A 26776-nucleotide genomic window follows, 5' to 3' on the forward strand; every position below is an offset into this window, starting at 1 on the left:
ACATTGGATCGTAAAAGCTCCAGTAAAAAATCAAGAATAAAATTAAAAAAAGGAAAAGAACATTGCCCGGACTAGGTTTCGAACCAGTGACCCCTACCAGAGTCCTGAAGTAAAAACGCTTTAGCCTACTGAGCTATTCCGCCAAGTACACATGCATGACGTATTTTATACCTTATATAAGCAATCTTCGTAGTTTCACAAAATTTAACGACAAAAACAGAACTCTCCAAATTATTCAATCGTTTCGCGTTGCAACGCTTTATAATTTGTAGGTTTTAAAATCGTCAAAAGATGCATATAATGGCTATATTAGACCATGGTAAATGTTCAGTATTTCTGTTTCCTCACAAATATCATAACTAAAACGAAAATTTGCGAATCTGAAACAACTTTTTTCAATTTTGTCAATTTACCAAAGCGTGAAAAGATCCCTTTAAGTATATTTTCATAAAAGCTCAAAGCATTCAAGAAGAACTATTTCAAAAGAATCTTTATTTAAAAAATGCAATGCCGTTCAGGTGTTAAACACTGCACATCAGCTTCCATACGTTTGAATCATAATTAATTCATAATCAATAGTCATTGATTGCTCTTGCTTAAGGACTACCTGTACCATTTTCTCATACCACTTGTTCAATTATGTATCAATATAAAATCAATTAACTATGAAACACATAATTTTCCATCAACTATACTAGATACTTGAACTGTGAAAATATATTTTGAGAGATGAAAACTCAATCATATTCCTTAATGTATACTTACATGTCTATAATCCATAGACCTCTATTCGATGCTTTTCACCGAAGCGATGCTTGCAGAATGATCAGACTCAGCAGCCGGTTAGAATGTTCCATTATCGATTCTGGGTAGGTCAACTTGAACAGTCTGACCCAAAATGGCGGCGCCCATGTTGAAGTCTTTGTTTTTAAGGAAATGTTTGCGATTACAGACACGATCGTCACAATTAACATTGTATTGGTAATACTCCTTTTTTTATTCTCAGTATTGAAGATGAATGCATGTGTTTTAATGTTATGCAGTAAATAAGGACTTTAAAGAATGCCATCATACTTGATTACTTTCGGACAGTTAGTTTTTCGGATATTGACACAAACCAAGGTTTATTGGTTGACTTCCGTATTTAAGTTAAGCATGAACATGAATTAAACCAGAATGGGCATTATTCCCTCTTTTGGTCCGCGGACCAAACTATCTTTGATGCTTCTTTGGTAACTAGTATGTTGATTTTTCTCTAGCACAAGAATATAATATTTTTTATGTCCTATTTTTGTTTGCGTAAGAATACCGTATTATAGTTATTACGATAGTATAGTCTGTTTCATCATTTTCTTCAGAAATGCAGTTTATACTCTAATTGAACATATTTTGAGAAAAAAGTTGTATTCTAATATACTCTCGTCAGTGCTCCAGCGAACAATAAATAGAGGGGCGCTGTGCCCCTCTAAAATTGGCCCACTTAAAAAGCGCCCCTCTATTTTTCTGTCAAATGCCCTTTTAATCTCTCAATTCCTGCTTTAAGGCTGTATAAATCGCCAGTAACATGGACATAAATACACAGATAACACCCTTACATGACTGCCTGGGGTGTATTAAGTCAACATCATTGTGAACAAACAAGCCCCAAGGCACTGGTTTGTTATCAGATCACTAATTAGCCTTTTGTTGCAGATGATAGTAACATGCTGTGAAAGATTATCTCTGAGGTCACACTTGGTTAGGCACAATCACACTCGAATGAAATCAAACTCAGCACTATTGATTTTTTTAAACTTCTGAATTCTTTGGCTATATATATTTTTTTTTGCAAAAATAGTGATTTTTAATTCAAAATACCTATTAACATTTGAAAATTAATCATCTTTTTAAATGCGAATATGCGGTTAATTTTTAGTCCGAAATTACAGCATGGAAAACATATTTGTGTTTGGATGTTATTTTTGAACTTTAAAACACTGTCTGTCCTCAATCATGATGAATTTTAACATGAATAGGGGCAGACAGTTGTTATTTCAACAAATAAAGAACTTGTTTGGAAGGAGGATTTATCACTCTGCAAGTAAATTGTAATGTTGATATTGTGAAATATATTTTCGCGACCTAACAAAACTGTCAACGTTGTTTACATTAGTTGAAATAACGTGTTGTGAAATAAATATATCCTATTATTAACAATAACAATGTTTCATTTTAATCTCCAGACTGGATGCTACTTCATGGTGACATTGATCATTGTTAAGACTTTAAATTTGTCAATATAGATTTTGTTTTAATTAATATTATTATTGTGGACAAACATCGGCTCAAAGTAATTTAAAGCAACGAATTTAAGTAGTGACAGTCACAACGTTTTTTTGACCCAGCGAAACCCCTGAATTTATTTCATGTTTTCTTCATTTCATTTTCTTCTAAAAGGCCACTGATGCTGAAACTGGAACCTGAAAGATTAACATGCAGTTCAATGATGATGGGTGATTAAAAAACATCAAAATTGCCCCCCCCCACACACACACACCGGAAAGAAATATGATATCTACATATCTCTAATGCGTGAAGTCGGATGCTAGCCCAAGTCAGTTAGGAAATTGGCTACTAAGTTGTTTTCCTTAGCGCCAATGTAGATAGTAATATATTTATTGTAATTTCATTACACAAAATGAGGAACAGCATACAATTGGTGAAGTCATCCAATGCACTAATGTTTACAATTAATAAGTATATAGTATAACCAAAGTATATACTTAAGTATATTTATAACCAAATGCCCTATATTCCAAAATTACGCGTGAAATGTGCCTTTTTTGGGGAAGCTCCCCTCTATTTTGAAAAGCTGGCTGGAGCACTGTCTTTTTGTTTTTTGGTGCGGGCAAAAGGAAACTATCAGCATTTCATTGTATATTTAATAAGAGGATCAAATAATCAAAATAAATTATACTCTTTTGGTCCGTACCAAATAATGCGAGTATATATACAGCGAGCGCGATGCTTTTACATCCAACATTTATTCATCATGCAAGGAGAGGAACTTTCCGGAAAGAGGGTTTCTTTGGGGGGTCATATTTTTAAAACTGGGGCTTGGTATTTTTGGGGGTTAGTGTGTTAAATATTTTAAAATAAAATTATTAACATTTTCAAGTATTTTCAATGAGCGGACCAAATAACGGGAGTATATATAGAAGCGAAGATCTCTTTTGGTCCGAACCAAATAACGGTAGTATATATATAGCGAACGCGATGCTTTTACATCCATCATTTATCCATCATGCAAGGAGAGGAACTTACCGGAAAATGTGTTTCTTTGGGGGGGTCATATTTTTAGCTCACCTGAGCACAACGTGCTTATGGTGAGCTTTTGTGATCGCTTTTTGTCCGTCGTCCGTTGTCCATTGTGTGGCGTCAACATTTGCCTTGTCAACTCTCTAGACTCCACATTTATTGCCCAATCTTCATGAAATTTGTTCAGAAGATTGGTTTCAATGATATATTGGATGAGTTCGAAAATGGTTACATTTGCTTGAAAAACATGGCTGCCAAGGGGCGGGGCATTTTTCCTTATATGGCTATAGTAAAATCTTGTTAACACTCTAGAGGCCACAGTTATTGTCTGATCTTCATAAAACTTGGTCAGAAGATTCATCCCAATACTATCTTGGACGAGTTCGAAAATGATGCCGGTTGGTTGAAAAACATGGCCACCAGGGGGCGGGGCATTTTTCCTTATATGGCTTTAGTAAAACCTTGTTAACACTCTAGAGGCCACATTTATTTTCCGATCTTCATGAAACTTGGTCAGAAGATTTGTCTCACTGATATCTTGGATGAGTTCAAAAATGGTAACCTTTGCTTGAAAAACATGGCTGCCAAGGGGCGGGGCATTTTTCCTTATATGGCTATATATGGCTATAGTAAAATCTTGTTAACACTCTAGAGGCCACATTTATTGTCCAATCTTCATGAAACTTGGTCAGAAGATTCATCCCAATGATATCTTGGAGGAGTTCAAAAATGATGCCGGTTGGTTGAAAAACATGGCCGCCAGGGGGCGAGGCATTTTTCTTTTCTAGAGGCCACATTTATTGTCCAATATTGATGAAATATGGTCAGAAGATTTGTCTTAATGATATCTTGGATGAGTTCGAAAATGGTTACGTTTGCTTGAAAAACATGGCCGCCAAGGGGCTGGGCATTTTTCCTTATATGGCTACATGTATATAAGGCTATAGTAAAATCTTGTTAACACTCTAGAGGCCACATTTATAGTCCGATCTTCATGAAACTCGGTCAGAAGATTCATCCCAGTAATATCTTGGACGAGTTCAAAAATGATGCCGGTTGGTTGAAAAACATGGCCACCACGGGGCGGGGCTATTTTTCTAATATGGCTATAGTAAAACCTTGTTAACACTTTAGAGGTCACATTTATTTTCCGATCTTCATGAAACTTGGTCAGAAGATTTGTCCCAATGATATCTTGGATGAGTTTGAAAATGTTTTGGTTGCTTTAAAAACATGGCCACCAGGGGCGGGGCATTTTTCCTTATATGGCTATAAATGGCTATAGTAAAACCTTGTTAACACTCTAGAGGCCACATTTATTGTCCAATCTTCATGACATTTGGTCAGAAGATTGGTCTCAATGATATCTTGGATGAGTTCGAAAATAATTATGTTTGCTTGAAAAAAATGGCTTCCAAAGGGCAGAGCATTTTTCCTTATATGGCTATAGTAAAATCTTGTTAACACTCTAGAGGCCACATTTACTGTCCGATCTTCATTAAACTTGGTCAAAAGATTCATCCCGATATTATCTTGGAAGAGTTCAAAAATGATTCTGGTTGGTTGAAAAACATGGCTGCCAGGGGGCGGGGCATTGTTCCTTATATGGCTATAGTAAAACGTTGTTAACACTCCGCTAGAGGCCACATTTATTTTCCGATCTTCGTGAAACTTGGTAAGAAGTTGTGTCCCAATAATATCTTGTTATCTCAGGTGAGCAACTTTGGGCCTTTCAGGCTGGGGTTTGATATTTTTTGGGGGAAGTGTCTTAAAGATTTTAGAATGAAATGATTAAGATTTTTCAAGTATTATGAATGGGCCGACCAATTAACAGGAGTATTATATAGAGGCGAGGAACTCTTTTGGTCCGCTTGCTGCAGAATTACCATAGCGCAGACCAAATAATCTCAGGCTTGCATGGCTAATGAGCGTCGACGGAGCTTACAGTAAATACACCACACTGCGCTATGGGTGTAAACCGCAGTTCACAATTTAAATGTTTTCGGTCAAGGTTTAATGAGGTTTCATGTTTAGATAAGATCATATTATTTTCACTGACATGCAGTTCTATTTGAGATGGAAACACAACATCATCGGCGGGAGGTTTATAAACAATAGATGCTTTTATATGAATTAATTGGAAAGGCAAATAAGGTAAGTTTATTTCAAATAATGATGGAATAAACTGTAGTATTTTCAGAAACAGACTATAGATCGTGTCTACTTTTTTTCTAGTTTCCGGAAACAGACGGAATAAACCAAAGTTGATATTTATTTACATCCGGACTACTTTCTTCATTTTTTTTGACTGTGAAGGACCGGGCCTAATGCAAATTTTTAAATATAATTTCAATAATATATAGTTCTATTCCTATACAAAATTATACATGGTCCGCAGACCAAATGAGGGGATAATGCCCCAGAATGTTCATTTTGATAGGATTTGAAGTATGCCATTAAATTTATTAAGTGTCTTATATTGAGTTTTTTATTGTCTAATATTGAGTTATTTATTTTGAGCCATATGTCAGACAAGGTACCTGTAACCTCAGGAGTCCCACAGGGCACTGTCTAGGGGCCCATTTTATTTCTGATATATATAAACGACTTTGCTGATTATATAAAACATATCACCCTAAGACTTTTTGCAGATGATAACATCATGTACAAAAATATCAACAACCTCTCTGACGCCCAGATCCTCCAACTAGATATTGAAGCTGGAATACAGACAAAGCCCCTCCGGGCCAAAACCCTCCCGTCATTTTCATAGGGGGCGGACAAAAACTCTCCCATGAAAAAACAGGGGCGGACAAAACCCTCCCATGAGAAACGGGGGCGGACAAAAGCCCTCCTGTGAAAGCAATTAAACACTGACAAATGTAATTATTTCACACAGTGTTGCATTCATTAATCTGAAAAATTTACCCATTGTGTGTATTGCGTTTGCAGGGGTGTGAAATTGAAAGAAGAAAATGTGTATCGATTAACTGAAAACATACCGCTTTTCTAATGTGCATATAAATCCGATAATCCAATATAATAACAACATCAATTAAAACATAAAATGAGGCCCATTCTTAAAACGAGCGAAACAAAATTTCGTCTTATCATGTTATATAAAATTATCCACCACACAGTTGCCATCTCTCCTCTAGATAATCTCTTTGTTCCTGTCGACCGCCGATCCAGACTCAGCAGTAACCTTTGTTTTAGACACATACAAACTTCAAAAGACTTACTAATTCTCATTCTACCCAAGATCAGTAATACAATGGAATTCACGACCTCCCGACATACATGAGGCAGCCACAGTAGAATTATTAAAAACCCTTACTCCTGTGGCCATCAGTGTCCCCCTTATCCACCTGTACACACAATGTAAACAATTTTAAACACCCAATTGAGCTCCTTTTGTACAGATTTCACTGCTTAACTAATAAGCGCCGGCACAAAATCGTCTATTTAGAAGGAGTGCTGTACCAGTAGAAAAAGAAGAAGAGCTTAGCAATTTAAAGTTCACATATATATTTAAGTCTTTTCTTCTCTTCTAACATTAAATCCTCTTTAGGTTCAAAGTTTTGCCCTTCATTCATTACACAGGCGCATCACTGGGACAAGACTTAACCCACATGTATTCAGCCACATTTTGCAATCATATGTTTTAGAATATACTTAATAATGGCTCAATTGGTAATTATCGGCTCTGGTACTACTTAAATGTACGCTGAGTACTCTTAGGTATACTTAAATGTACCCCAGGTATGGTAAATATTCTAACACGTACCCGGGAATTCTTACGCTAAATTGGTCGTTGTTGGCTATTTTTTTTAAAATTAATTATGTTCATATTTCTGTAAAATAGGCTCTATATTATCAAAACTCCTGCTCAAAAAGTATGTTGAGGAAGTTGTTTTTTTTTCAAAGAGAATTTTGTTTTGTATTCCGTAGCGCGTTTTAAAACATCGGATTTAAGACAGGTATAATACTCGGTTACAGTCTTATTTGCCAGGTACATGTTAGTATATTTTCTGTACCCGGGGCACATTTAAGTATACTTAAGAGTACTCGGGGTAGATTTAAGTAGTACCCAAGCCGACAATGACCAAAAGAGCTTAATTTAACTCTATATTTATGTTTTCAGTGGCAGACTCACATCCACACAAGTCATGAATTATGATTCGGGTCGACCTAAGAAGCCCAGGAATGAATACTTTGTGTTCCTGTCTGAGATGTCACCACAAATTAAGGAAGAGAATCCTAGTATATAAACTTTGATTGTGTTACCTATATAAAAAAACAAAGAGTTTACCAATTGATTTCTCTAAAGAGTTATGCAAAACTCATTTAATACATTGTTACATAATGACACTTTAGTTACAGAACCTCTTCTGTATCATGGATCAATCTAAACTGAATTATTTTATATTATTTTCAGATTTCACAAGAAAGCAGACATGCAAACGAGCATCTGAACTGTACAGGAACCTCTCTGAATCAGAACTGGAGGTAGACTTGCAAGTTATTCTGTGAATTGTGTACACTGTAAATTCAATATAAAGTGATCCGTTATAACGCAGAATTCAGTATAACGCTGGTGGGTTTTGGCTCCCATTTTTTCTATAATAGGCTATTTTTTTATCCCCCCCTCCCCCGCAAATTTGTTGACATCATTAAACAAAACACAAGTACAACTGTATAAGTCCTATAATATTCATTTTAAAAAGATCCTTAAATTATCATTAAATGTATGTCATGACTATAACACCTTATAAACAATGGAATTAACCCATATATGCCTAGCGTCTAGAAAACAGGGCCTTGACAAAAAGCGTAGACCCAGATGAGAAGCCACATGATGCGGTGTCTCATCAGGGTCTGCGGTGTTTGCTAAAAGGAATTTCTGTAAGAAATATTCTAAATATAGAAATAAATATACTAAACATCCCTAATTTTGAAAATAAATTGATCCAATTTAGAAGGATGGGAGAGTCCACTAGGCATAAATGGGTTAAAGAAAGTGTTTCCTTACTGCTGGGAAGATGTATTCTGGCTTGTTTGCAACACCAACAAATCAATGTCGATAATTCTAAATTTGACTGGATTACAAGGCCCATCATCAGTATTTGAAGAAATTTAATACATCATGATGCAGTGTTTTTACACCATTTTTGGAATGGGGCATGGTCACTTTGGATTGTTATAATTTGTGGTGCTTTGACTAAAATTGTTTTGCGAAAAAATGCATCAAAATAGAGGATTAAAGTGTTTTCAGTGTTTACTTAGGCTGAACTTAATAGTTGGTTGGGATATGCACAAAATGTTGATGTCTTATAAAAACTTAACAATATTTTTAATTTACCTTCAATTGGAAATTTCTAGGTCCCATTTGGGGAAACTATAAACTTTTGTCTGTTGGGAATGAGGCCCTATACCGGGCCCAATTTTGAACAAAAAATAACACTGTGATGACAGATGGAAGAGAAACAAAGGAGAGATTTTTTTATGTACAATGCAGTCAATTTATCAAATCCAAGTCCTGACTCATAACCATCCAGAAATACTTAATGATGCATGATTATTTGACCTTATCCTCAAAATGTTGTACGTCACTGGCGGCAAATGGGTTTTGAGTTCCCCTTGTTCATACCCCTAGGATAACTCATACAGACGCCCTCTTTGGTATAGCTTCCTCAGAATTGTTTGTGTGTAGAAGATAATTGGCTAATTAGGTATAAGCCGTCCCACCCAAATACCAACAGATTATGGAAAATGTATCTAATATAATAGTATTAAAAGGTGCATAATTTGAATTAAAATATATTTTTATGTCCCCCACCACCATAGTGGGGAACATATTGTTTTTGCCCTGTCTGTTGGTTTGTGTGTTTGTTTGTTTGCCCCAACTTTAACATTTGCAATAACTTTTGCAATATTCAAGATAGCAACTTGATATTTGGCATGCATGTGTATCTCATGGAGCTGCACATTTTGAGTGGTGAAAGGTCAAGGTCATCCTTCAAGGTCAAAGATCAAATATATTGCTTCAAAGCGGTGCAAAAGGGGACATAGTGTTTCTGATAAACACATATCTTGTTAGTTTGACTTTTGAAGGAAGGGGCAAACTATTCTACACAGCCTTGTGTCTGCTTCTGAGCTGGGTTAAACATTTTTCTGTAAGATAGTTTCATAGGAAAGGCTTGAGGAATTTCATTCAAACCCCATATTGAAATAAACCTATTGGCCTACTTTGGCGACTCTTGTTTGAAAATTTTCAAAATAAAGGTCATTTTACAATTCAATCTTTTGTGTAGGTATAGTCAACATAGGAGGTTAAAGGCAGGTTTATGTTTTCTTATAAAACACCATTTTGGCAGGGTACTGTTTTTGAGCTAGTTTCTTAGAAGGACTTTACGAATCTTATTAAAATTAAAATTATGTATTTCCCACATTGAACTTACGTTCAAAAGCTCGAGTTTCAAAATGAAAGGGCTTTTTATTCTTATATTTGTGTTCATGTATTATTAAGTAAGGATTGTTGTTTAGTATGCTTATTTCTCAGGAATTCAGAATTCATTCAAACTGACCCCTGGACTCCTGGTGTAAAAAGTGTGCGACTTAGACCACTCGGCCATCCGTCTGAATACACCGCCTAATGTATTTTATACTTTATATAAGCAATCCTTGAAGTTTCACAAAATATAACGGCAACAACAGAACTCTCCAAATTATTAATTCGTTTCGCGTTGCAACGCTAAATAATTTTCGGGTTTTTAAATAGTCAAAAGATGCATATAATGGCTATTTTAGAGCATGGTAAATGTTCAATATTACTGTTTCCTCACAATATCATAACTAAAACAAAAATTTGCGAATCTGAAACTATTTTTTTGAATTTTGTCAATTTACCCAAACATGAAAAGGCCCCTTGAAATAACCCAATAGTCCAGGTTTGTTATCCCCCGCCAAAGGCGGAGGGATATTGTTTTGGCGTTGTCTGTCCTTCCGTCCGTCCATCCGTCCTTCTGTCTGTCCATCCAGCCAGCACTTTTGTGTCAGGAGCCATATCTTGGAAGTGCTTTGGCAGATTTCATTGAAACTTAGTACGAGTATATATAATGGATAAGAGGATGATGCACGCCAAATGGCATTGCACACCATCTGTTAATAACGGAGTTATGGCCCTTTGTATCTTGAAAAAATTAATTTTCTGTGACAAAGCTCTAGTTTGGCGGGGGATATCAATTCAACGAATTTGCTTGTTAACTCTTGTTTGAAATTTGTCAAGGTAAGTGGCTATTTTACATAAGCTATTCAGATAGGATAAAATAGCAAAATGGATTACGCTTAGTTTTAAGAGAATAAATTAATGCCGAGTATAAGGTTTTATATAAAAAAAGAAAGAACAAAGAAGACTGGATTCTACTTATTGTTTTGATAACACATTGAGCTTTTGTCATGTTAGTACAAATATAGAAACTGTTTATCAAAACTTAATTTTGCATTGCAGATGTAGTCAAGGTAAACTAGGATAAATGTGGATTCCGGTAATTGTTTGTTCTCAATAAGTCAAAAACAGTCTGGTCAGGAGAAACTATTTCCTCTTATAAAAACAGAAATCTTGACTTTACAGTGGATAGGGTAGCTATTGACCAGACTGCTTGTCATAGACTGGTCTGGAGTTGGCTGTTTTCATATGACATAAGACCAATTTTCCCATGACACTAGTCAATTAAAACAATGCTTCACAAGGTAATGCTCTATCCTTATTCTATATCATGCTTAATAAGTCCCCTACCGGTTTCACTGGAGGGGACTTATGGTTTTGTGTCCCTCCGTCCGTCACACTTTTCTGGATCCTGCGATAACTTTAAAAGTAATAAATATTTTGCCATGAAACTTGGAACATGGATAGATGGCAATATGGACATTATGCACGTCATTTCATTTCGTTCTTACGTCAAAAATTATGGTTGCTATGGCAACAAATAGACTAGAAATGCTGCTGAAAATGGTGGTTTATCTGGATCCTGCGCTAACTTTTAAAGTTCTTAATATTTTTTCATGAAACTTAAAACATGGATAGATGGCAATATGGACATTATTCACGTCATTTCATTTCGTTCCGATGTAAAAAATTCTGGTTGCTATGGCAACAAATAGACTAGACATACTGCTGAAAATGTTGGTTTTCTAGATCCTGCGATAACTTTTTAAGTTCTTAATATTTTTTCATGTAACTTGAAACATAGATAGATGGCAATATGGACATTATGCACGTCATTGCATTTTGTTCCGACGTCAAAAATTCTGGTTGCTATGGCAACAAATAGACTAGAAATACTGCTGCAAATGGGGGTTTTCTGGATCCTGCAATAACTTTTAAAGTTCTTAATATTTTTTCATGAAACTTGAAATATGGATAGATGGCAATATGAACATTATGCACGTCATTTGATTTTGTTCCTAAATAAAAAAATTTGGTTGCTATGGCAACAAATATATATATAAAAAATCTGGAATTTCTGACAATGGTGGAGCTGGTAGGGGACTTATATTTCTTGACAATAGTCTTGTTTGTTCTTTTTCAGTATTAAAAACAAAAAAATATGGTTTTGTCTCCGTCTGTCTGTCCGTCACACTTTTCTGGATCCTGCGATAACTTCAAAAGTTCATTATATTTTGTCATGAAACTTGGAACATGGGTAGATGGCAATATGGACATTATGCACGTCATTTCATTTCGTTCCTACGTAAAAAATTATGGTTGCTATGGCAACAAATAGACTAGAAATCACTGCTGAAAATGGTGGTTTTTCTGGATCCTGCAATAACTTTTAAAGTTCTTTATATTTTTTCATGAAACTTGAAACATGGATAGATGCAGTGCTCTAGATAACATGCGTAAAGGCGTAAAAACGAATTAAATTTCTTAAATAACGATTTAGATTTAAAATCTTTGCGTAAAGTTACGCATTGAAAAAATAAAACACGAATTCGACATTTTCGAACGTGCGTAAAACTTCCAGTAGCAAATTATATACGGTAAACATTTCATCCCGGTTCTGACTCGTCTAGGCGCTCAATTAAAACTACAACTTTAAGCATTCTATACATAGATGGTGACGTCACTACGTTATTGTCAGTAAGACTGGTGTGACACAATGCAACTTTAAGTCAACGTCACTCCAGCGTTTGCTGTGAGAAAGGGCCACACCTAAGAACGGTTTAAGGCCAAACGGTCTCGATTCTGTTCTCGTGGTATTGCAGGCGAGTCATTACTGTTTATTGTACCTTTTTAATTACACTAATTTTTATACACAAGTAATATACAATATACCTATTCAAAATGTCATTAAAATTTTATGTTAAATATTTATTTTTGATATGACTTTAACGGCGACCAAAAATGCCTTTATGACCTAAGCCGAAGTGTCAGTTACCGTTTTAAATAAAAAAATCAAAATGGCCGACCGAAGCGGTGTATCGAAGCGTGGAAGGCAAAAAAAGCAAGATGAGCAAGATAGATGTGGGGTCATTTGAGCCAGAAAAAGCTGTCCGATTATGGGAAAGCAAGAAACGGGGTGGGAAGCCAGGCTTTTCCAAGACTATAAACCAAAATGTTGGATTGTTGCTGTGTCAAAAACAATGAATAAAACTTATTTGGTAATATAGTGTTAAGAATTAATTTTATAAATAGGGGGTAAAATAAGAATTAATTTTTAAAATAGGGAGTAAATAAGAATTTGACCAAATTTTTATCTGGAGCTCTGGATAGATGGCAATATGGACATTATGCACGTCATTTCATTTCGTTCCAACATAAAAAATTCTGGTTGCTATGGCAACAAATAGACTAGACATACTGCTGAAAATGGTGGTTTTCTGGATCCTGCGATAACTTTTAAAGTTCCTTATATTTTTTCATGTAACTTGAAGCATGGAGAGATGGCAATATGGACATTATGCATGTCATTTCATTTCGTTCTGATGTCAAAAGTTCTGGTTGCTATGGCAACAAATAGACTAGAAATACTGCTGCAAATGGTGGCTTTCTGGATCCTGCAATAACTTTTAAAGTTCTTAATATTTTTTTCATGAACCTTGAAACATGGATAGATGGCAATATGGACATTATGCACGTCATTTCATTTTATTCCTAAATAAAAAATGTTGGTTGCTATGGCAACAAATATATATATATATATAAATCTGGAATTTCTGACAATGGTGGAACCGGTAGGGGACTTATATTGCTTGACAATAGTCTTGTTTGTTCTTTTTCAGTATTATAAACAAAAAGCTAATTTTGATGAAAAATTAAAAGAGTGGAAAGAATCCTTGTCTGATACAGATATAAAGAAAATGAAAGATGATTGGACTGAAAGGCAGAAAAGGAAATCACTTAGCATGTTGAAAAAGGTGAGTAAACAAAATTGAATTGATAAGGCCAATCCAAATTGATCTGTTGGTTGTCAGATATGCCGCACCTATTTTTCAAAAAAAAAATTTTTTAATTACCGCATGCACTCATTTTTTTGTCTTTCTGTAACCATAGCGCATGTTTTTTTAATTTGTGTGAAAAAAACGCGATCTAGCAGAAATAATTTTGACGCTGAATACGAATGCCAAATATAGTGTTTCATAACTTTTTTAATCGATAACTGCAGACGACCAGAAAAAATGGCTTCCTGCACGAGGCAGTATATGTTTTGCTTTTGTGGCCGTTTTAACAAATTGCGGTGAAAAGTTGCTGCAGCCAACTCTTAAAAATATTAACACCTCTTTTATGTTCTGTGACTTATTTGAATGTGTTTGTTTACGTTCGAACATGCAACTATCAGCAGTTACCGTTGAAGCATGTTCAATTTCAAACAACATCGGGAAACATGACGTAAGATTTTTTTTACCTTTTCTTTATTTAATGGGCATATGGGCGTTATTTCTCTATATGTAAGCGAATTTTTCTTATAACACATTTTAAGTGAACAAAAAATTAACATAAAATCATTAAATGCTGGTTCTAAAAGTTTCACAGGGACAATGTTTTATAATTTTTAGCTCACCTGATTGCTCAGGTGAGCTTTTGTGACCTGTCTTTGTCCATTGTATGTCCGTCCTTCCGTCCGTTAACATTTGCTCGTAAACAGTCTAGAGGCCACATTTCTTGTCCCATCTTTATAAAATTTGGTCAGAAGCTTTGTCCCAATGAAATCTCGGCCGAGTTCAAAACTGGGTTGTGCCGGGTCAAAAACTAGGTCACTAGTTCAAAAAAAAGAAAAACCTTGTAAACACTGTAGAAGTCACATTTCATGCCCAATCTTCATGTAACTTTGTCAAAATGTTTGTCTTAATGATATTGGTTGAGTTCAAAAGTGGTTCCGATCCGTTGAAAAACATGGCCGCCATTGGGCGGGCAGTTTTCCTTATTTGGCTATTGAGAAACCTTGTAAACACTCTATAAATCACAATTTTTGCCCAATCATCATAGAAGTTAGTCAAAACATTGGTTCAATTGATGTCTCGGACGAGTTCGAAAATGGTCGAGATCGGTGAAAAAACATGGCCGCCAGTGGGCGGGGCATTTTTCTCTATATGTATATAGTGGCAGTTTTCCCTATTTGGTTATAGAGAAACCTTGAAGACACTCTAGAAGTCACAATTTTGCCCAATCATCATGAAAGTTGGTCAAAACATTGGTTTTATTGATATCTTGGACGAGTTTGAAAATGGTCGGGATCGGTAAAAAAACATGGTTGCCAGTGGGCAGGGCATTTTTCTCTATATGTATATAGATGTGAACACAGTAGAAGTCCATTTTTGGCCCAATTTTCATGAAATTTGCTCAGAACATTTGTTTCCTTGATATGACAGTTGAGTTAAAAAATGGTTCCGGTCATTAGGGGGGCAGTTTTCTCATTATGCCCCCCCCCTTTCAAAGAAGAGGGGGTATATTATTTTGCTCATGTCGGTCCGTCGGTCCACCAGATGGTTTCCGGATGATAACTCAAGAGCGCTTATGCCAAGGATCATGAAACTTCATAGGTACATTGATCATGACTCGCAGATGACCTCTATTGATTTTTAAGTCACTAGGTCAAAGGTCAAGGTCACGGTGACCCAAAGCAGTAAAATGGTTTCTGGATGATAACTCAAGAACGCTTATGCCTAGGATCATGAAACTTCATAGATACATTGATCATTACTCGCAGATAACCCCTATTGATTTTCAGGTCACTAGGTAAAAGGTCAAGGTCACGATGACCCGAAAGAGTAAATGGTTTCCGGATGATAACTCAAGAATGCTTAGGCCTAGGATCATGAAACTTCATAGGTACATTGATCATAACTCGTAGATGACCCCTATTGATTTTCAGGTCACTAGGTCAAAGGTCAAGGTCACGGTGACCCGAAATAGTAAAATGGTGTCCGGATGATAACTCAAGAACGCTTAGGCCTAGGATCATGAAACTTCATGGGTACATTGATCATGATTCGTAGATGACCCCTATCGATTTTCAGGTCACTAGGTCAAAGGTCAAGGTCACGGTGACCTGAAATAGTAAAATGGTTTCCAGATGATAACTCAAGAACGCTTATGCCTAGGATCATGAAACTTCATAGGTACATTGATCATGACTCGCAGATGACCCCTATTGATTATCAGGTCACTAGGTCAAAGGTCAAGGTCACAGTGCCAATAAAAGTATTCACACAATGGCTTGCAAGGTCATGGTGACTCAACTTAGAAAAATGGTTTCTGGATGATAACTCAAGAATGCTTACCCCTAGGATCATTAAACTACATAGGTACATTGATCATAACTTGCAGATGAAATGATGATGAAACTTGACTAGGATGTTTGTCTGGACAATATCTAGGTCAAGTTTGACATTTTGTAAAGATTGAATGAACCGACTGCTCTCAGGTGAGCGAACAAGGGCCATCTTGGTCCTCTTGTTTTCATACATGGTTGACGGAACACGTTTAACAGCTAGGTCTGTGTATTTCAGAAACATCAAATACGTTTTTTGTAATGTATAAATTTATTTCAGATAAATACAATACCGTACTAGCCATCGATATGCCCCTTTTAAATAAGGTAGCGACACTTGATTATATGCATGGCCTTTATCCGACTGTCTGTCATTATTATTTTGATGATTGTACCTCTTCAAGTGCTATTGCAACATGGTATACCTTTTCACAGCTTGCAACACGGTATACCTTTTCACAGCTTTCAGTGTTTAAAACTTCAAACAAATATAATGATGTGGTTACATGTATATTTCGTGGTCAAAGGTCATATGCAACTTACTCCTATAAATATGAGGTCAATACATATTCTTTATAAAAGAATTGATTTGAATGTAAAACATAGCTGTTTAAACCTGTATCTCTTGATAATGCAATATTTTTCTATCGAAATGTGTTTTTTTTAATATTCTTCGCTCTTTGCTCGCTCGAGAATTTTACTGTTTTCAAAAACAATTTATTTTTTTTAGCTCGCATCTTCAACTTTTATTTTTTATTTTTAGACCAACAAATCAATTTTGAGTGGCCTAACTCATAAAAGAGATATTAACCATTTCCAATTTATCCTTTTAACTATGCATGTTTCACCATGATATCTAGTCCAGGAAAGGATTAACATAAGTTTAAATATGTACTAAGTTCCTGAACCAGACCTGTTTAATCCTACAGATTCGCCATTGTTTCTAAGAATTTAGAAAAGGAATTCCGCAATACAGATAGGCCACAAAAAACTACAATTTTACTCGAAAAAATCATTTTTTGTTTTTATTCCGAGTATTTTTTCTGTTTTCGTCTCTCTTTCCTTCAAACCATTACGTTTTGGTACTTAGATGATCGTCATTGTCAATTATAGCTTATTAGATCTAATAGCGATTGATACCCGGATGAATGGTGTCCTCAAACTCCAAGCAAAAATTGAATTTGGAAAATGATGAAGTTTATGTTATTTATATTTGTAAAAAGAATAATCAAAAGTTTAAGACAAACTACACAGAAACCTATTCATGCCTCGCGCATTCTGCTAAAGGAGACTGCTTCTTGCGTTTCAATATCTGCTGCTGGGATTTTTCATGTGCCCATGGAGGACTAAACGATTGCACAAGACACGTCCAAAGTAAAAATCATCAGGACTTGTTGAAGTTAAAAGATAAAAACAAGTCAATAGAGAGTTTTGTAACGAAACCAACCAATTCTACATATTAAGTAACAAAAGCAGAGGTATTAATGTGTGGACTAGTGGCCGACTTGAACTTGCCAGTTATCACTGTGAATAAGTTGTGCCTGACACTTAAACAGATGTTTTTAGATTCAAAGATCGCAAAAGGTATATGCCCTATAGATGAACTTATGATAGTTATGTCCGATTGTTTTATGTCGTTGTGAAAGATTGACGTGGTGTCGTATAATTATAAAATAAGTCTTTAATATATTCATTGTTCAGTTATATATTGTTCTGAAACACTTGATGGGCTATAATAGCAAAGAGTTTTCATTGCAGATCCATTTAGTATATGTTTCTGTATTATCCTGATACATTACACGGCTTGTACTAGTAAAAGAATGCTTATTGCAGAACATTTAAATATCCAGTCTAGTATTCTGATTCATTAAAGATAAACTTTAGAAATAAAAAAACTGCTTTTTCCAATTAAGATGTCTTTTTGCATTAATTTAAAGTATTGCTTCTTGTGACAATCAATAAATACAGGTCTTGTAGGGTAAACCACGTGTTTTATGGGCTTTACAACTAAATTTTGTGAATACTACTGACAACTACTCCAAACTACTGATAAAGTACTCTAAAACTACTGATCGGCACAAAATGGGGTAAACAGGTCTGCTGAACTATCAGTAAAACAAGTCTTATAAGACAACTTAGGCATTTGAATAAATGTGGCCAATAATAGCAGAATGGTCATATTTAGAAACCAGGCACAGCAGAAGTTTTACATCAGTAAATATAAATGGTTCATTCTGTTTTTATGATCATACACATGTTGTTAATATGTTTATGTGATCATAAAATAATGGTGATCATAAACATGGTTCAAGTGTATTTTTACGATTAGCTTAGCGCAACGTGCTCATGGTAAGCTTTTTTAAAAACCTATTTCCCTTTGTTGGTCATGTGTAATCTGTAGTCAATATTTACCTTGTTAACACTCTAGAGACCACATTTATTGCCTAATTGATAAGTTCTCCCTGTTCAAAATCGGGTCATGCTTTGCGGTCAAGCTTCATGATACTTGTTCTTAACATTTGTTTTAATGATATGTCAAGCAAGCTAGAAAATTGTCCAGGTCCATAGAAAAACACTGCTGCCAGTGGCAGATCAGTTTACCTTACATGGCTTTATTATAACCTTGATAAATCTGTACTGGTCTAATGGGTGCAGGCATTGTTCCTTACATGACTATTTTGAAACTTTCTGAACACTAGAAGTCACATCTTGTGGGCCTAGTCATCAATAAACTTGCCATGAATATCATGCCAAAATTTGAACCTGGTTCAGGTCCGTCGAAAAATATGGCTTTAGTGAAACCCTGTGAGCACCAAGTCATATCAGATCCCTTAACCCCATAAGAAGCAAAGTGAAAATGGCTTTTGCAACAAGCATTAAACAAGAACAGCCTGCGAGTAACTTGCAGTCTGTTCAGGTATTATGCTGTTTGCTGCTCATCAGTATCTTAGGGTTGGAAATGAAACCTTTGCAACTTGAATTTAGTAAGAAAGTTATTTAATTAAATTTAACTTTCTAAGGGACTACAAATGCATTAAAATACATATCTTATCAGCGAAGGGTTAAATCTTAGGCCAACAATAAAAATGGCTGTGTTTTGCCTTTGCTTACCCACCCAACTTTGTCTTAACATCTATAAACCTGCTTATAAAAGGTTGTATAGAAATGTAGAAATAGAATTATCTTGTGTATCAAAGACAACCCTTAACCTAAAGGAAAACTTGAACATGCAAATCGTTGCGAAACTGTGTTGGAAATTGCAAACAAGAATGTTTTTATTAAAGCATGGTCTTACAAGTTTTTCTCAAGATATCTCAGTGTCCTTGGAAAATGATCGGAATTCACTGAAAAAAGTTGTGTGTGAGGAGTGGGGCAGTTTTCCGTATATGACTGGAGTGAAAACTTGTGATCTCAGATGAGTGTCCTTTTTGCCCTCATGGCTGTCATGTTTATAAAACATTTCAATTACTCATACGCATACATTGAGTATGCCTTTTTAGCTCACCTGTCACAAAGTGACACGGTGAGCTTATGTGATAGTGTGATGTCCGGCGTCTGTTGTTCCTGGGTGCATGCGTGGGTGCGTGCGTGCGTGCATGCATGTGTGCGTTCATCAACAATTTGTTTGTGTAGACAGTAGAGGTCACAGTTTTCATCCATTTGGTCAGAATGTTTATCTTGATAAAATCTGGGTTGGGATTGTATTTGGGTCATCAGGGTCAAAAACTAGGTCACTAGGTCAAATCATAGAAAAAACCTTGTGTAGACAATAAAGGTCACATTTTTCATCCAATCTTTATAAAATTTGGTCAGAATGTTCATCTTGATGAAATCTGGGTTGTGATGGTATTTGGGTCATCTGGGGGTCAAAAACTAAGTCACTTGGTCAAATAATAGAAAAACCTTGTGTAGACAATAAAGGTCACAGTTTTCATCCAATCTTTATGAAATTTGGTCAGAATGTTTATCTTGATGAAATCTGGGTTGGGATTGTATGTGGGTCATCTGGGGTCAAAAACTAGGTCACTAGGTCAAATCATAGAAAAACCTTGTGAAGACAATAGAGATCACAGTTTCATCAGATTTGATAAAATTTGGTCAGAATGTTCATCTTGATGCAATCTGGATTGGGATTGTATTTGGGTCATCTGGGGTCAGAAACTAGGTCACTAGGTCAAATCATAGAAAAACCTTGTGTAGACAATAGAGGTCATAGTTTTCATCTGATCTTAATGAGTCGGGTGAGCGATTCAGGGCCATCATGGCCATCTTGTTAGCTCTATCTTACAGGTATTTCTTCCAAGTTTGAAAATGATACATCAAATAATAACAGTAACATAACAGTTATTTGAACTTTTATTGGAAAAATGATTTTGCATTTTTGTGAAGCAAAACCAATATTTACTAAAACCTTAAACAAACTTATGCAGATTGTGACCACAACATTTCATGATACAGCAACATATTGCGGTGGCATAGGTCATATTGTGTCCTCCTAGTTATCAATAGGTGTCAGCATCTCAGGTTCCATTCCCACAATGGTAGCTTTCTCAAATTCTTCTCTGGCACCAAAAACTGTTCCTACCCTGGAAACTGACCGAGTAAAGGTGAGGCTTAGACAAGGAAGCCATAGGTATTCAACGCAATCTTGATAAAAAAAGAATTAGACTTTGTTAGACTAGGTGGCAGTTATTACTTGTACCTGAATGGTGTAAAGTGGACTTCATGTGTGTAGTCAGGGGATACTTAACCTTTTACTTGAGGTGGCCACACATGGTGTTTGATGAACAGTTTACTAATAGATAGTATTTGAGCTGTAACCCAGTAAGCTTAATAACATATTCAAAGTTGCACTTGCAGTTCATAATATCCTTTATACATATATATGATCCAATTGTCTTCTTTATCTTTTAAAGGAGTGGAAAAATAATTTGAAACCTGAAAGGCCCTTTCCATCATTTACCATGTACCTGATCGAAGAGAAAACAAAGAACCCTACCAAACCATTTCATGTAAGTGTGTCTGCATTATAAAATAGCGTGTTAGCAAGACTTCATGTATAGTTTTAGGTCTGCTGAAAGAAATGACCACAGCCCAAGCCACTTCGACCTGTGTGTTGTCTAATGCCTCAGTCACAAATAGTGACCGATCACCGTCCCATCAGTGGACGACGTATTTTTACGCTCATATGGCTGGCGCCTGGCCGTTTATCACAAAGACACTGGGTCTTTTTATAGCAATGGGCAGCGTCCGAATAAATTTGAACTCTCACTTTAAATATAAACTGACGTCGAGCCCGGGAAGGAATAGAGATCGCTTATCGGACAGTGATCAGTCTATATTTTTAAATAATGTATTAAACTCTGTCACTCATCGGACAGCAGCGGCTCCGACGAGTCCTGTCTTCCGGATGCCTGGAGACACATCCGGCGCCTGGGTTATTTGTGATTGAGGCATATTAACCTCCATCATATACCAGCAATCTTAATTGTCCTTTATAATACAAAACATCTACCAGTTTTTGTTTTGAGTCATTGCAGATCACAATTGTTATAAATAATATGTAAAATTAAGTAAAAAGTTATGCTTATCAAGACATTTTTGCTGTTAAAAAGGGCTATTTGATTATTTTTTTTCTATTTTATTTCAGACAATCATCCAAGAGTGTAGAATAAAATGGAATGAAGTGAGATTCAAACAACAAAAACAGGTTCAGATATTTGATATATGTTTATGCCCCCCTTTGAAGAAGAGGGGGTATATTGCTTTGCTCATGTCGGTCCGTATGACGGTATGTCGGTCTGTCGGTCCGTCCACCAGGTGGTTGTCAGACGATAACTAAAGAACGCTTGGGCGTAGGATCATGAAACTTCATAGGTACATTGATCATGACTCGCAGATGACCCCTATTGATTTTGAGGTCACTAGGTCAAAGGTCAAGGTCACGGTGACCCGAAATAGTAAAATGGTTTTTGGATGATAACTCAAGAACGCTTATGCCTAGGATCATGAAACTTGATAGGTAGATTGATCATGGCTAGCAGATGACCTCTATTGATTTTAAGGTCACTAGGTCAAAGGTCAAGGTCACGGTGACCCGAAATAGTACAATGGTTTCCAGATGATAATTCAAGAACGCTTATGCCTAGGATCATGAAACTTTATAGGTAAATTGATCATGACTAGCAGATGACCCCTTTTGATTTTCAGGTCACTAGGTCAAAGGTCAAGGTCACGGTGACCCCAAATAGTAAAATGGTTACCGGATGATAACTCAAGAACGCTTATGCCTAGGATCATGAAACTTGATAGGTACATTGATCATGACTCGCAGATGACCCCTATTGATTTTGAGGTCACTAGATCAAAGGTCAAGGTCACTGTGACCCGAAATAGTAAAATGGTTTCCGGATGATAACTCAAGAACGCTTATGCCTAGGATCATGAAACTTGATAGGTACATTGATCACGACTGGCAGATGACCCCTATTGATTTTCAGGTCACTAGGTCAAAGGTCAAGGTCACAGTGACCCGAAATAGTAAAATGGTTTCCTAATGATAACTCAAGAAAGCTTATGGCTAGGATCATTTAACTTCAAAGGTCAAGGTCACAGTGACTCGAAACAGTAAAATAGTTTCCGGATGATAACTCAAGAATGCTTACGCCAAGGATCATAAAACTTCATAGGTACATTGATCATGACTCGCAGATGACCCCTATTGATTTTCAGGTCACTAGGTCAAAGGTCAAGGTCACAGTGACAAAAAACATATTTACAAAATGGCTGTCACTACAACTGAGAGCCCATATGGGGGGCATGCATGTTTTACAAAAAGCCCTTGTTTTATTTAATTTAATATTTTCAAGGGGTGTAATTATGTCTAATTTGGTATATAGTTCTTAAACCCCCCCCCCCCACCCACCCCCAACTATATTTGGTTAAATTACATGCTTTTTAAGAAATCAATTAATGGACAACTTAATAATTTTTTCCTCATACCAATTATTTTATAAGTTCTATTACGGTAACACCTTTGGGTGTAGAATATAAGAAGTTAGTTTTTAATCCATATATATGTTAATAAAGGAAATTAAAGTACTGATTTTAACATAATGTATTGTTCTGTGGCCTCCATTATTGTGTACGATTTTGTAGCCATAAGTTTCAATCCTGCTAGAACTGGGTTTCAAATTGATGTTTATTTTATGTTTATGTGTTTAGGAAATAACCTTCATTCTTACATTTTCTGTGAATATTTGTATAACTGTGCAGATTATAATGTTATGTAAGTATTTTTTTGCTTTGGAATTTTCAGAGATGAGATATTATTTATAGTGAACCAGAAACTGTACTGTAAATTGTTATACAACATAGCGAACTTGAAACTGGACTGTAAATCATTATACAACAAAGCAAACATGAAATTGAACTGTAAATTATTATACAACATAGCAAACTTGAAACTGGACTGTTAGTCATTACACAACATAACAAACTTGAAACTGGACTGTAAATCATTATACAACATAACAAACTTGTAACTGGAATATTAATCTTTATACAACAAAGCACACTTGAAACTTACCTGTAACGCATTATACATCATAGAAATCTTGAAACTGGACTGTAAATCATTATACAACATACCAAACTTGAAACTGGACTATTAATCATTATACAACAAAGCAAACTTGAAACTGACCTGTAAATCATTATACATCATAGAAATCTTGAAACTGGACTGTAAATCATTATACAACATAACAAACTTGAAACTGGACTGTAAATCATTATACAACAAAGCACACTTATCATTATGCAACATAGCAACCTTAAAACGGACCTGTAAATCATTATACAGCATAGCAAACTTGAAACTGGACTGTAAATCATTATACAACATAGCAAACTTAAAACTGGACTGTAAATCCTTATGCAACATAGCAAACTTTAAACTGGACTGTAAATACTTATACAACATATCAAACTTGAAACTGGACTGTAAATCATTATACAACATAGCAAACTTAAAACTGGACTGTAAATCATTATGCAACATAGCAAACTTGAAACTGGACTTTAAATACTTATACAACATAGCACACTTGAAACTGGACTGTAAATCATTATACAACATAGCAAACTTAAAACTGGACTGTAAATCATTATCATGCAACATAGCAAACTTGAAACTGGACTTTAAATACTTATACAACATAGCAAACTTGAAACTGACCTGTAAATCATTATACAACATAACAAACTTGAAACTGGACTGTAAATCATTATACAACATAGCAAACTTGAAACTGGACTGTAAATCATTAAACAACATAGGACACTTGAAATTGGACTGTAAATCATTATACAACATAGCAAACTTAAAACTGGACTGTAAATCATTATGCAACACAGCAAACTTGAAACTGGACTTTAAATATTTATACAACATAGCAAACTTGAAACTGGACTGTAAATCATTATACAACATAGCAAACTTAAAACTGGACTATAAATCATTATGCAACACAGCAAACTTGAAACTGGACTTTAAATACTTATACAACATAGCAAACTTGAAACTGACCTGTAAATCATTATACAACAAAACAAACTTGAAACTGGACTGTAAATCATTATACAACATAGCACACTTATCATTATGCAACATAGCAACCTTAAAACGGACCAGTAAATCATTATACAGCATAGCAAACTTGAAACTGGACTGTAAATCATTATACAACATAGCAAACTTAAAACTGGACTGTAAATCATTATGCAACATAGCAAACTTTAAACTGGACTGTAAATACTTATACAACATATCAAACTTGAAACTGGATTGTAAATCATTATACAACATAGCAAACTTAAAACTGGACTGTAAATCATTATGCAACATAGCAAACTTGAAACTGGACTTTAAATACTTATACAACATAGCAAACTTGAAACTGACCTGTAAATCATTATATAACATACCAAACTTGAAACTGGACTATTAATCATTATACAACAAAGCAAACTTGAAACTGACCTGTTAATCATTATACATCATAACAATCTTGAAACTGGACTGTAAATCATTATACAACTGAGGAAACTTGAAACTGGACTGTAAATCATTATACAACATAGCACACTTGAAATTGGACTGTTAATCATTATACAACATAGCAAACTTGAAACAGGACTGTAAATCATTATACAACATAGCAACCTTGAAACTGGACTGTAAATCATTATGCAACATAGCAAACTTAAAACGGACCTGTAAATCATTATACAACATAGCAAACTTGTAACTGGACTGTAAATCATTATACAAAATAGCAAACTTAAAACTGGACTGTAAATCATTATGCAACATAGCAAACTTTAAACTGGACTGTAAATACTTATACAACATAGCAAACTTGAAACTGGACTGTAAATCATTTTACAACATAGCAAACTTAAAACTGGTCTGTAAATCATTATGCAACATAGCAAACTTGAAACTGGACTTTAAATACTTATACAACATACCAAACTTGAAACTGGACTATTAATCATTATGCAACATAGCAAACTTAAAACTGACCTGTAAATCATTATACATCATAGCAATCTTGAAACTGGCCTGTAAATCATTATACAACATAGCAAACTTGAAACTGGACTGTAAATCATTGTACAACATAGCAAACTTAAAACTGGACTGTAAATCATTATGCAACATAGCAAACTTGAAACTGGACTGTAAATCATTGTACAACATAGCAAATTTAAAACTGGACTGTAAATCATTATACAACATAGCAAACTTGAAACTGGACTGTAAATCATTGTACAACATAGCAAACTTAAAACTGGACTGTAAATCATTATGCAACATAGCAAACTTGAAACTGGACTGTAAATCATTGTACAACATAGCAAACTTGAAAATGTACTGTAAATCTTTGTACAACATAGCAAACTTAAAACTGGTCTGTAAATCATTATGCAACATAGCAAACTTAAAACTGGACTTTAAATACTTAAACAGCATAGCAAACTTGAAACTAGACTGTAAATCATTGTACAACATAGCAAACTTGAAACTGGACTGTAAATCATTGTACAGCACAGTGAACTTGAAACTGACCTGTAAACCATTACACTACACAGCAAACTTGAAACTGGACTGTAAATCATTACACTACATAGCAAACTTAGAACTGGACTGTTATTCATTATACTACATACAAAAAAGGATATATGAAAAGCCTTTAGATCAACCAGCCATCGTTTGCTTCTCACAAATCACTACTATTTTAACATCAATCATGCTAATTTCTGTATTGAACAGCATTTAAGTTTTTTTCAGGCATACTTCTGCAGTCATAAAGAACAACTGGAGGTATACTATATTAATACAAAGGAGTGGGAGGCCAGAATGGTGGCTGAGGGCAAGGCACACTTGGTCCCTAACAAATCTCGTGGACAATTTAGAAACAAACTAAACAACTTAGGTGTGAAATGGCACAAGAAATGACAAATAATTAAAAGCACTTTATGTTTACATATTTTGTATTTCAGGTCTGTTTTTGTGATCTCCATCGTTTGCTTTTAAGCAATGTGTGCATTAAGTTTTGTATTTGATCACTTTTGTGTACCAGCCTAGATTTGTGAAGGTGACTCATGTGTTCTCAAATTAAAAAAGTCATGACCCA

The 26776-nt window shown here is 35.2% G+C and overlaps 3 protein-coding genes across 5 annotated transcripts in view; 2 read left to right on the forward strand and 1 right to left on the reverse strand.

The window, feature by feature from the left end:
• The window catches only part of LOC127865870 (follistatin-related protein 5-like), a 52273-nt gene extending 51414 nt beyond the window's left edge, over positions 1-859 (reverse strand). For both annotated transcript variants that reach the window (XM_052405894.1, XM_052405893.1), the window contains exon 1: positions 766-859. The gene's annotated coding sequence lies outside the window, so the exon portion shown is untranslated. The remainder of the gene's footprint in view (positions 1-765) is intronic.
• Positions 1-22932, forward strand: part of LOC127865884 (FAS-associated factor 2-like) — an 88937-nt gene extending 66005 nt beyond the window's left edge. The window contains exon 7 of the transcript XR_008042808.1: positions 21951-22932. The gene's annotated coding sequence lies outside the window, so the exon portion shown is untranslated. The remainder of the gene's footprint in view (positions 1-21950) is intronic.
• LOC127865885 (transcription factor A, mitochondrial-like) lies at positions 859-26776 on the forward strand. 2 transcript variants are annotated; one of them, XM_052405929.1, is made up of 7 exons: positions 859-981; positions 7442-7560; positions 7736-7806; positions 13585-13719; positions 20990-21085; positions 21724-21783; positions 26431-26776. In XM_052405929.1, the coding sequence occupies exons 1-7, from the start codon at positions 899-901 to the stop codon at positions 26596-26598; spliced, it is 732 nt and encodes a 243-aa protein (XP_052261889.1). In that variant the 5' UTR covers positions 859-898; the 3' UTR covers positions 26599-26776. The 2 variants fall into 2 exon arrangements, with proteins under 2 accessions (XP_052261889.1, XP_052261890.1); XM_052405930.1 differs by lacking the exon at positions 13585-13719.

The sequence above is a fragment of the Dreissena polymorpha genome, chromosome 2 (genome assembly GCF_020536995.1).
Source record: "Dreissena polymorpha isolate Duluth1 chromosome 2, UMN_Dpol_1.0, whole genome shotgun sequence".
NCBI classification, from domain to species: domain Eukaryota; kingdom Metazoa; phylum Mollusca; class Bivalvia; order Myida; family Dreissenidae; genus Dreissena; species Dreissena polymorpha.

Excerpts from the sequence above, each read along its gene's own strand:
- LOC127865885 (XM_052405929.1), top strand. The coding sequence starts at position 899 with ATGGCGGCGCCCATGTTGAAGTCTTTGTTTTTAAGGAAATGTTTGCGA. Across the intron at positions 13,720-20,989 it reads CACTTAGCATGTTGAAAAAG|GAGTGGAAAAATAATTTGAA; the intron begins GTGAGTAAACAA and ends TATCTTTTAAAG. Across the intron at positions 21,086-21,723 it reads ACCCTACCAAACCATTTCAT|ACAATCATCCAAGAGTGTAG; the intron begins GTAAGTGTGTCT and ends ATTTTATTTCAG.